Below are 12,153 nucleotides of genomic sequence, written 5' to 3'. Positions count from 1 at the left end.
TTGGGGTTACAATTGTATCCGACTATGCCTGATGATTTTACGTGGGCTCTATGGATCAAACTCAGGCCTTAGTGCTTGCATACCAAGCACTTTACTGACGGAGACATCTCTCCAGCCCAGATGGTAATTTTTTTCAAGTTACAGAGCATAGCCATACCCAACAAAATTAACAATAATTCTGTCAAGGAAAAACAGATGCTTATTAGTTTGAGACACAAAATGGAACAAGCAGTCCGTTCTTTAGACCTTAGAGATTTCCCCAGCTAAGCCTTTGGACCAGGGTGGACAGGCCATCCCAAATGGGAGCTGACCTTGGAAATATTGTTAGCCTCTGCTGGGCTATTTAATGAACTCTTTCCTCTCACTACTCAGAAACTGAGACTGTACTCAGTCAATTTCTTTCTTTGTATTTTAATTTTTAAACTACATTTACTTGTTTATTGTGTATGGTGTATGTGCGGGATGGGGGCATGCTTATCATGGCACCATGAGGTCAGAGGCCAGCTTGCTAGAGGTGGTTCTCCATGTGGGTCCAGGGGTCAAACTCAGGTTATCAGACTTAGCAGCAAGCGCCTTTACCAGCTGCTTGGACTCTTTGGCCCCCAATCAGTTTCTTACAAGACATACTTCCCTGAAAAGTAAGTGATAACGCTCTGATCCTGTAGCAGTTTAAAGATAACATTTTCTAATACCTCAGAACACACTTTTAAGACTGCTTAAATATGTTTTTCCTGGATTATAGTCCTAATTAGTGGGCTGGGTGTGGTGATCATACCTTTAATTCCAGCACTTAAGAGGCAGGAATCCCTGTGAGTTTCAGGCCAGTCTGGGCTACACAGAGAGACCCTGTCTCAAAAGAAGTTTAAAAAAAAGGGGGGGGGGGGTGATGATACACACCTGTAAGCTCAGCACTTGGGAGGCAGAGGCAGGTGGATCTCTGTGAGTTCAAGGCCAGACTGGTCTACAGAGTGAGTTCCAGGACACAGAGAAACCCAGAAAACAACAACAACAACAAAACCCACTTCTTTGTGTGACTGATTTTTTTTTTTTCTCAGTTGACAATTCTCTAAATGTCCAGAGTACTAACTGGTGTTATAGGCATGTGTCACCATACCTAGCTAGTTCTTAATTTTAAAAGTTTTTTTTTCCAAACAAGGAGGTTATTGGGGACATAGCTCAGTGGTTAAGAGTACTTGTTGCTCTTGCCACAGGGCCTGGGTTCTGTTCCTACCACCCATATGTATGGTGGCTCACAACTATCCATAACTCTAGTTCCAAGGAATCTGATTCCCTCTTCGGACCTACATGGACACAGGGTGTACATGTGGTGCAAATAAATATCTACAGACAAAACAGTCATATATATAAAATGAAATAAATCTCAAAAAGATTTTTTTTCAGCAAGGAAACACTGGGTTTGTTTGGGGATGTCTATAGCTCAGTGGTGGAGTGCCTAGTGTTTAGCTAGTGTATGTGAGGGCCTACATTTATTCCCCAGTACATCTCACACACACACACACACACACACACACACACACACACACACACACACACACACACAGAGTTATAAAAGAGGAGGAAGGTCTTGGAACTGAGGCTGGCAAGACACTGATACAGTCAGCAGCCAGCTGCCCTTCTGGGACATCACGTAAAATGATGTAACGGAGTGAAAAAGTGGTGGCGAGCCGGCCTCGCTCCCTGCTCAAGTCGCTAAGCTGCTGTTGTAGCGAGAGCTGCTCATGAGCCCCAAGCTCTGAGTCTGCCCTGTGAAGAAGCAGTGGAAGGCTTCTTGGTCTGAGAAAACCAGCTTTTGGGATTTCATCTTTTCTTGCTTTGGAAGCTGAAATCAATCAAGGTGGTGTTCGGGTACCCCCGTGGTGAGTCCTCACTTTACACATGGGAAAAGCATAGAAGGAAAAAGTGTGGTTCCTAGCAAGCTGGAGGCTGGGCTGAGTCTAAGCTTCAGTTCTCTGACTGTGGTAACCACCCAGTATTTCCTGCTTTAATTTCTGAGATAATAAGGGCAACCCAATGAGGCTACTGACAGGTTCTTTAAGTGCACTCAGAATTCCTGGGTATCCCTTGAATGGATCTCATTATCTTTCCCTGGTTTCTTTGATTTGGAATTGATGGTCAACAGTGATATGTTTCCACTGGCTATTAGTGACCAGCTTTGTCTATGGTGATGCTGTGGTTGGAATACAAATAGTGTGTGCCATGAATCCTGGTCTCAAACCCACAGTACTCAGTTAACCAGATAACTCAATCTGATGTTTCCTGAAGTGATCAGGATTGCCCAGAGCATGAGTGTGCAGGATGACCTTGAGTGGTATGGGATAGACAACTTTTTCTTCACTGACATGACTTCCTCTTTAAGTGTGTTGGTAAATTTAGAATAAGTAAGGTAAGTGGTATTCCAGCTGGTAGAAAGTGTCAAAGACCATCATCTGGCTGTTCCAAGCTTCCTAATCTTTCACAGTCACTGGAAATTCTTCATATTCTGCTATATACCAATTACAGTCTTGAGTAAAGTCTGTTCTCCTGCCCTGGTCAACATAAAAGTTGTCCAAAATTAAAAGATAGCTTGACAGTTCCACTTAGTATTTAATGGAGCATATATTTATCGACTGGTGTGGTTAATACAGGAGAATGTAAATATAAACGGGAACTTACGTTGAGAACCTTCTAGAGGCTGCTCAGTATTTTTGCAGTTTGTGTTTTGTTTTATGAGATGTGTTTTGGGCTATATTCATGAGCAACTCATAAGAAGTGCATAGCCCTACAGCTACTGTCCCTGCAACCCTCTGGGAAATCTGTTCCCAAATTCAATCCTAATTATTGCTTGGAGCTGAGAGAAGATGGAGGCATTGGCATGGAAGTTGTGAGAAGTAGGCTGCAGCAATGAACAATCCAGTGCTTTCTGTCTTCCAGGATTGTCTTGAAAATCTTCACTGAAATCTTTGCTGGCGGCCAACAATGGCAAGTAAGGGGCCCTCGGCCTCTGCATCCCCTGAGAATTCCAGTGCAGGGGGCCCCAGTGGCAGCAGCAACGGCACTGGTGAGAGTGGAGGGCAGGACAGTACCTTTGAGTGCAACATATGCCTGGACACAGCCAAGGATGCTGTCATCAGCCTGTGCGGCCACCTCTTCTGGTGAGGACCCCTCCTGTCACCTCTGTGGACACCCTGGGCAAATGTCTCACTTTAGACAGAAGATGCTTTGAGCAGATGTCTCCCTCATACTGAGTCCTGATACACTCAGACCCAAGGGACAAGAAGCCTCAGTTTCTGTCCCAGCTCTACTGCCGAAGGTCTGGTAACCTTGGGCAAATCCTCTTTCCATCCTAATGTCTTCCTATATCTCCAGTAGTAACCCCATTTAGTGAACATCACTGCCACTTGCTGTGCTGAGCCTACGGACAGATTGCATAGTGGTTTTGAGCAAGAACTGTGTAGCCAGACTTCCCCCTTTTCCGACTTGACTCTGCCACTTCCCTACTGGACGACCTTAGACAGAGTGCTTACATGCACTCTGCCTCATTTTACAGGCTTATTTATGAGTGTTAAGTGAGTGGACCAAAAATAGTAAACATGTTAAAAGAGCACATAGCATGTGTGCTAGCTACGATGGTAATTATTCTGTATTTAATGTATATGTTGTGAAATGAAGCAGCAAGGTCAGTGTCCTCCTGGTCTCAGTGCTTATAGAACTCCCTTCTGCCTCTGAGAACTTAGGTGAATGTTGAGTAGTGGTTGTTTTTTCTATTGAGATGTTGAGCTAGACTTTGAAGGGTAGGGAGAAACCTTGAAAGCTGAGGGGAAATAATGGCAAATACGATGAAGGTGTGTGGCAGCCCAAAGCAGTCAGTTCCTGGGGATGGATATGTGCACTGTCGGTTCATCTGAGTCCCTGAGGCTATTGTCCTCCTCTCGACAGAACCCTGGATGGGGAGTGGGTGTGTTAGGAAATAAGAATGGCTGTGGAGGAGTGGGCCAGATTATCAAACCTAGGGGATATAAAGCTGATTAATGTTTTTGTGCAGAAATATGGTGAAGAAGGCAATATGGGGGAGTAAATTCTCAGCAATATAAAAGATAAATTTATTGGTGAATTAGTAGACTAGAGCAGAGGTTTTTGTATTTGAGATTTTTGCCTTAATTGTTTTGTATAGATAGACCAAAATGACAGAATTAAGAGACAGAATACCGTTAGAAAAAACAGATTCGAAGATGAAGCAGATGCGTCCAGACCATAGTGTCTTTAGGCAAACCTGTTTCTTCTCTGCATATCACCTTCCTCTTTTCTATAAAGTAGGAATGGTTATATCTCCTGGTGACCATCCAATGACAAGAAAAAAATAAAAGTCCACTTAGCCACTCCCTTGACACACAGTAGTTGCTTCATAAATGGGAAGAATCTTCATCATTAGTTTTGTTCATTTGGGTTTTGAGACAGGGTTGATATGTAGACCAGGCTGACCTGAAATTCTAGCACTCCTTTTGCCTCTGCCTCTGGATTCGTGCCTTTATTATAACCGTAAGCTTTGCTCTGAAGGTCATTCATTCACCTACACTTCCCCCTATAATTAAGGGAGCTCTAGAGGAGTCCTGCTGTGATTTGAGGTGCCCCTACAGAGATTACAGTGTCCATAAGCTCAGTGTTGGATTCAGATATGAGGCAGCCCTTATGTCTAGGAAACTGCATTTGTTGATGAAACTAGCCTCACTCAGGGATTGAGAGAAGCACTGTCTGCTTAGGCCACAGTTTTATTCATCTAGAAAAGGCACATGATATGTGAAAGACACCATGGCTGCCACAGAGTAAGTCGTAGTAGTATTTGTTGACTAACTTATTAATAAGAAAGAAAAGAAATACTAAAAATCTGGAATTGAATAATTTTCCCTTAGTATTATAATGTCATGTTTTTTATGCAGTGCTAAGTATTGAAGAGGCAGTAGAGAGTTTTAGTCCTGATGTCAGTTACATGTTTCTATACCTTGGCTTTCTCTTTTAAAAATGAGACACTGGAGCCAGGGGTATGGTACACACCTGTAATCCTAGCACCCTGAAGAGAGCTGAGGAGGTGGTTAAGAGCACTAGGTGCTCTTCTAGCGGACCCAGGTTTGATTCTCAGAATCTGCATGGTGGGTAACAACCATCTGTCACTTCAATTCCAGGGGATTCAACAACCTATGGCTTCTGTGGGCACCTGGTACACATGTGGTCCACAGACATACATGTAAGCAAACACTCATAGACATAAAAATAAACAAGTAAAATAAACCTAGAACTCTGACATCTGAGGTAGAGGATCATGAGTCTGAAGCCAGTCCGGGCTACATGGTAAGACTCTGAATTCAAATAAATAAATAATTAAAAAGAAAGAAAAGCCATGTTGGGCAGCAGCTCTGTAAGATGAAAGTAACCTTTTCCCGAGTAGCCTCTCCGTCCTTTCCATTACAAAGATGTTTTAAGTAGGCCTGGACTTTTAAACCACTTCTTGCCAGAAAAGCAGTTTGTTTAAAATGGTTCTGAAATAACAGAGAATCCATATATCACTTGTGAGCCCAAGGAGGCTGTGAACCTGCTGACATTGGTGCAAATGACAAGTATGTTCATATTGTCATGTGCTACATGACAGTGCTGACTTTTCCTGCAGAGAATACCTGACTTTTTTTTTTTTTTTTTTTTATTTTAATTTATTTTGCAATACAATTCAGTTCTACATATCGGTCATGGATTCCCTTGTTCTCCCCCCTCCCGTCCCCCTCACCTTCCCCCCAACGCCCCCCCCCCATTCCCATCTCCTCCAGGGCAAAGCCTTCCCCACAGACTGAGGTCAACCTGGTAGACTCAGTCTAGGTAGGTCTAGTCCCCTCCTCCCAGGCCAAGCCAAACAATCCTGCATAGGCCCCAGGTTAAGAATACCTGACTTTTATTGGATTCCTTCAGCGCCTGTAATCTCTCCAAGACTAACCTGTGAATAAATTGGGCCTGGGCGGTCTAGGCCATGGGAGTCTGCTTTTGTGGTAGAGTTTGGACTGGAGACTCGAGTCTTAACTTTTACTCTCGTTTTTTTCTTGTGGGTTTAGCCTTTTCTTATCTATTTTGTTGTTTTAAGACAGGGTCTCCTGTAGCCTAGGCTGTATCCATTCTCACTGTGTAATTGATGATGACCTTGAACTCCTGATCCTCCCCCGCCCCTACCTCCCTAGTGTTGAGGTTACAGATGTATGCCTCTGTATCCAGTTTAACCCTCCCTACCTTTTCCAGTCTGTGATGCCAGTAATCCCTGTGAAACCTCACTGGGGTTACAGCACCCCAGTTACCCCATTCTGATGTCTTTCCCTATTCATGGAGTGTTTCTGCTAATGAAAGCATTTTTCTCCTTCTTCCTGCTTTCCTTCCTGATGGCTGGCCGCCCTGGGGACTCTGCTAGTTGGCCGTGTTTGCATCAGGTAAGATGTACTTTATTTTACTTTGTCTTTCATCAGCTAGAGTTGCACAAGACATCCTCGTCTCAAGGGACTACTGTCAGAAGCTGCAATCTCCCTTGCTTCTGGGCTCAGTTGCCCTTTTTATACACCTGCCCATTGACAAGTATTTGATGTAATAGGAGGACATATCATACCTGGGTTGGTCCTGATTCTGCCAATAATAGAATAGCCATTATGACCTTGGCTGACCACCACTTTCTGTGTCTCAGTGATTCATTTGCAGATGGGTTGGGTTTGATAATGTTAGGACCTTTTTGTTTTATTTTTGTTTTGAAACCACATATATCCCAAGCTATATCCTCAAACTCACTATGTAGTGGAGGATAACGTTGAAATCTTCCTGCCTCAAAGTGCTGGAATTACAGGTACACCACAATTTCCACTTCATGTGGTGCTAGGAACCCAGGATGTCTTGTGTGCTAAGCAATTGATCTGCTAACTAAGCTACATCCTTAGCTATTAGATCATTTTTTTTGTTTCTGAACTTTTATATGTATAAAAGATAACTTCTGGACTAGAGAGAGAGTTCAGTGGTTAAGAATGCTTGCTGCCCTTGCAGAGGACCAATTCCAGTTCCTAGTACCTGTAACTCCAGCTCCAGTGGCTCCAATACCTCTGTGGGTACACACACACACACACACACACACACACACACACACACACACCCCAACACATACATACGGAGATGAAAATAAAATTTGAAGAAGTAAAAAAGATAGTTCCTTTCATATCAGTACACCTCTCTTTGCTGAAAGATCTTGAAATTATTGAGAATAGTTAAACTTTTGTTGACAATAGATAGCTTTTGCAGAGAAGGAAAGTCTGTCTTCCTTGTTTTAATTTATTATGAAAACCAGTTAGTGTTCACTAAGAACTGGGCTTGGCATTGGCAAATGGATATGAACAGTCACAACCAGGTGACGATCTCCGTGGGTGTCAGAAGTACAGCAGCACACTCTTTGGTGGCTTAGAGGGTGTAGGGAGTGGACAGGGACTAGACTGCTCTGTGTCCTCATAGGAGAAAGAAGAGAGAGCTAGGGATGAGCATTCTGACCCAAACGAACCTGGAAGAATAGACTTGGCAGAACATGTTGGTGTGAGCACTGAGAGATCATGTAACTTAGGTTTTGGAGCCATTGACAGGTGAGAAATGTGGGATATTAAATCATGAGATGCTGCTATTTCTGTATCCCTGAGTCTTTGGCTCATATTCATATAATGAACTTTATATCTTCATATCTAGAGATGCAGTTTATGTCCTAAAATAATATTGAGGGGCTGGGGCATAGTTCATTCATAGTGTGTATACTCTTTATGTGCAAGGCTCTGAGTTTATCTCCTAGTGCTAAAAATAAATAAAGGTTGAGAAAATATACATAAAAAACTATCCAGTGCCCATAAAGAGGTCACAAGTTAGGTGTGGTGACATACTCCTATAATTCCAGTACTTAGGAAGCCAAAGGTGTGATGATTAAGAATTTAGCATCATCTTCAAATACATGAGACTCTGCCTCAAAAAAAAAAAAGGAAAAAATACAATTATAACATTTTTAAAATAATCTTTTGTTCATTTTTAAGAAAGTAAAATAAAAGTGTTTTAACATAAAACATTAATAAAGTTTAGATAATAAGCAAAATCTATCCCTTAACACAATACTAAATGACCCAAAAATGATTAACACATCCATGTGCTGATGTCAGGTTGCACCATTGGGGAAATACTGTAAAGATGAAAAAATTGGAGATGGAGTAATTCCAGTTTCAGATTACTCTTCGGGCCTCTGAGGGTGTGCATATTTGTTTGCACATAACCCCACCCTTCACTGACGTACATAATTAAAAATAAGATAAATTATTTTTAAGAAATCACAGAAAGGCACTATAATGATGATATGATTGATCCTGAATCTAAGTTCTGTTCACCCCAGGATCCTCCCTGGAGGCCTCAGGCTTGCAATTCCTTCTTCTGTACGGCTCACAGTCCTGGAGAGTAACAGAAAGACAGAGCTTGTTTAGTTACTAGTATTTAAAGGCAATTTTGATTTTATCCCCAATACATATTTTCAATGCTAGGAACAGAGATCAGGTTCCAGTTCCCAACTGCTGTTTCCCATTTTAAGGACTCTGGCTTCCCGTTCACACACTGTACTTAACTGAAAATGGGGCAGCATTGGACCAGTCTTGTATTTTTCTTTCACTTGCAGTGGTTGGAGACCAGACCTAACAGACAAGTGTGTCCAGTTTGCAAAGCTGGAATCAGCCGGGACAAGGTCATTCCACTCTATGGCAGGGGCAGCACCGGGCAGCAGGATCCCAGGTAAAGACTGCATCTGATACCCACTTCCTCCTTGGGGGTGAATTCAATCCATTTAGCACTCTAACCCTTGGCTGCTTGATTTTGAGCCATTTTGGTCAAGATGAGAGTCACCTGGGAAGGGTAAGGCTTGAGAGAGGAGAGGAGCCGAGCTGCCATGTGCTGGCCTGTGTAGATAGCTGCTCGGGGTCATCTACCAGTAGGCAGCCAGTTGGCTGGTTCCCTGCAGTGTTCAAGATATCATGATAGCAAGTGTGCAGAGTGTTGAGAAAGCACTTCTTACACTGGGAAGCAGGAGCATGCCTACGGAGTGGGGTTGCAGCACCAATGAATGTGACTCTAGGAAGACAGGGACCAGGAAGTGTGAGTGGCTTTTTCAGGGGTTGGGTTTTCAGAAATGTAGGTAGCCTTCTTGGTCTGGCATCTGTACTTTTTTAGAAGAATATCTTAATTTTTCTAGCACTTCACCCGACTCCTCATCTCCTGTCTGTCAGACACACTGAATTTCTCTTAAAGGGTTTGTCCTTTTACATTTGTCACACTTGTATTTGCTCTGTGTCTTCTGCTCTCCCTGGTCCTACCCAAACTACCTCCCTACTTCCTGCGGCCTTTTCCTGATTCCTGCCCGTATTCTATGAAACCTTGAAGTTCCCTGCTTGAGGTGATCTTCTCCATCTGAATTGCCCTCAGCCATATTCCTGTCACACACACCCATGCTCCCATCCTATGTTGTGATTGATTGGGTCTCTCCTGAAATTAGCATCATCTCAAGAGTATTAGCATTGTTGCATCCTGCCTAGTGCCTAATGTGAAATAAACTCTCAGTCAAGCTGTTTAGGTGAGTGATAGGAGGGTCTGAGAACTAGAGGCAAAAGTACAAGATAGCATGAGGTCCTAGCCCAAGAGTAATGGAGGCCAAACTGAAGTTAATAGGGGCAGATCAGAGAGACCTTGAACCCTAACCCTCTTACCTGACAATACATCCTTTGTTTTAGTCTGGCTTGGGACCTCTGGCACCCATGAGCTCATATCAAGCAGTCCCAGGGAAGGCAACTAGCCATCTTTCATAACCATCCTGGGTCAAGATCTCTGTTGCAAGAATAGGCTGTGCAATCTGATGGCTTTCTCAGAACAAGCTGGTTTTCCTGGTTTGAGGTAGAATGGAGTTAAGCCAGCATTTGGTTAAGCCAGCACGGTTTTTTGTTTGTTTGGTTTTTCAAGACAAGGTTTCTGTTTAACTGTGGCTGTCCTGGAACTCTCTCTGTAGACCAGGCTGGCCTCAAACTCAGAGATCCGCCTGCCTCTGTCTCCCGAGTGCTGGGATTACAGGTATACACCACTACCACCTGGCACAGTAGTTTTATGTGTTGAGCAGGAGAGTGGCCCAAACCCTGTTGGTCAGTCCTCACAGAGAGCAACTCACAATATACTTTGTACAATTCCTTTTCAGAGAGAAGACTCCTCCTCGTCCTCAAGGCCAGAGGCCGGAGCCCGAAAATAGAGGGGTGAGGAACATTCTAGAAGCTTTTAGAAGTGTGCATGTGGCTTTTGTAACTTATCTGTTGACTTTGCAGTTTTTCTCCTTGCTTTAGAACAAGGAGAAAAGTTGTAAAGGAAAATTTATAAAGTACAGAAAAGAGGCAAGCAGGGGAAATCCTAGAACCACTCATCCAGAGATAGCCATTGGGAGCATTTGGGCCTGTTTTCTCATCTTTACTATATATATATATGTGTGTGTGTGTGTGTGTGTGTGTGTGTGTGTGTGTGTGTGTGTGTGTGTGTGTGTGTGTGTGTGTGTGTGTGTGTGTGTATGCTATATGTGTGTGCATGCATGTGTGTATATATGTGCTTATTAATTTCTATATGCATGGTTATTGATTGTACATTTACATATTTATTTCTTAGATATTTTTAAATTTATTTATTTATTTATTTTTGGTTTTTCGAGACAGGGTTTCTCTGTGTAGTTTTGGAGCCTGTCCTGTAACTCACTCTGTAGCCCAGGCTGGCCTCGAACTCACTGAGATCTGCCTGGCTCTGCCTCCCAAGTGCTGGGATTAAAGGCATGTGCCACCACCACCTGACTTTACATTTAATTTTTACTTTATTATTGTTGTGTGTATATGGTGGCGGGGGGCATGTGTATAGAGGTGAGAGGATAACTTTGGGGAGTTGGTTCCCTCCTTCCATCATGGGCTCTGAAAATGGAACTTAGGTCATCAGTCTTCATGGCAAGCCCTTTACCACCAGATTGTCTTTCCAGCCTGATTTCTTGGATTTTTGAGATAGGGTCCCACTATGTAACCCAGGCTGGTCTGGAACTCATGATCATCCTGCCTCATTCTCCCAGAGCTGGTGTTATAGACATAGGCCACCATGCCTGACTTACTTTTGTTTTTTGCTTTTTTATATGTAGTTAATTTCTTTATTTCTATTTCATGTGCAGGTGTTTTGCCTGCATGTACATCTGTGTGAGGGTGCCAGATCCTCTGGAACTGGAGTTACAGTCACTTGTGAGCTGCCACGTGGGGGCTGAGAATTGAACCAAGGTCCTCTGGAAGAGCAGCCAGTGCTCTTAACCACTGAGCCATCGCTTTAGCCCCCCTTTATTTTTGCTTTTTTACAATATGTGGCCCTTATTTTCTAATTCTTAAAATTTCATCTATTCTACAGATACTAGGTACCTTAATGTACTCTGGTCATTATTTTGGCAGTGGCAGTTTATCAATGAACCTAGCAAATGGTCTCTGCTCTCATGGAATGTACCCATGAGAGCTGGGATTTCAGCAGTGCAGTTTACAGTGTTACTAAGACCCGCAGTCAATTAGCAGCTGATGCTCAATTGTGCAGATCTAATGTAATGGCATCTATTGTGTTATGGGACACTTACCTACTACCTCTGCTGTCTTAAACATACTCAGATAAACATACTTATGTTATTATGATAAATTCTTAGAATTACTGACTTAGAATTACTCAAAATATGTACACATTTAAATAAAATTTTAGTCTTTTTTTCTTTCAAATAGCCATTTCTTGTTAAAATATTAATGAGGCTGAGAATGTAGCTCATGGCCAGCATAGTAGCAGTCAGGCAGGCATGGTGCTGGAGCGCAGTACCTTTGAGCTTACATACTTAAATATAAGCAAGAAGCAGAGAGAGCTAACTGGAAATGCCTCAAGTCTTTTGAAACCTCAAAGCTCACCCCCCAGTGACACACCTCTTCCTAATCTTTCACAAACAGTTCCAACAACTAGGGTCCAAACCATTCAACTATGAACCTATAGGGGCCATTCTCATTCAAACCACTTACCTAGTGAGTTCAGGACCAGTCTGGGATA

At 42.9% G+C, this 12,153-nt stretch overlaps 1 protein-coding gene across 3 annotated transcripts in view; it reads left to right on the top strand.

Moving 5' to 3' along the window:
* Window positions 1-12,153, top strand: part of Rnf185 (ring finger protein 185) — a 40,879-nt gene that overhangs the window by 21,912 nt on the left and 6,814 nt on the right. For 2 of the 3 annotated variants that reach the window (XM_052736321.1, XM_052736322.1), the window contains 4 exons: window positions 2,932-3,152; window positions 6,440-6,458; window positions 8,702-8,814; window positions 10,262-10,316. In XM_052736321.1, the coding sequence (XP_052592281.1) occupies window positions 2,977-3,152; window positions 6,440-6,458; window positions 8,702-8,814; window positions 10,262-10,316 (363 nt within the window). In that variant the 5' untranslated portion in view covers window positions 2,932-2,976. Of the gene's footprint in view, window positions 1-2,931; window positions 3,153-6,439; window positions 6,459-8,701; window positions 8,815-10,261; window positions 10,317-12,153 lie in introns of those variants that run through there. The other variant, XM_052736323.1, reaches the window with a different exon arrangement.

The sequence above is a fragment of the Peromyscus californicus genome, unplaced genomic scaffold (assembly GCF_007827085.1).
Source record: "Peromyscus californicus insignis strain IS unplaced genomic scaffold, ASM782708v3 Scaffold_13__1_contigs__length_99412109, whole genome shotgun sequence".
NCBI lineage: Eukaryota > Metazoa > Chordata > Mammalia > Rodentia > Cricetidae > Peromyscus > Peromyscus californicus.
This window is presented reverse-complemented; position numbering and strand designations above follow the sequence as displayed.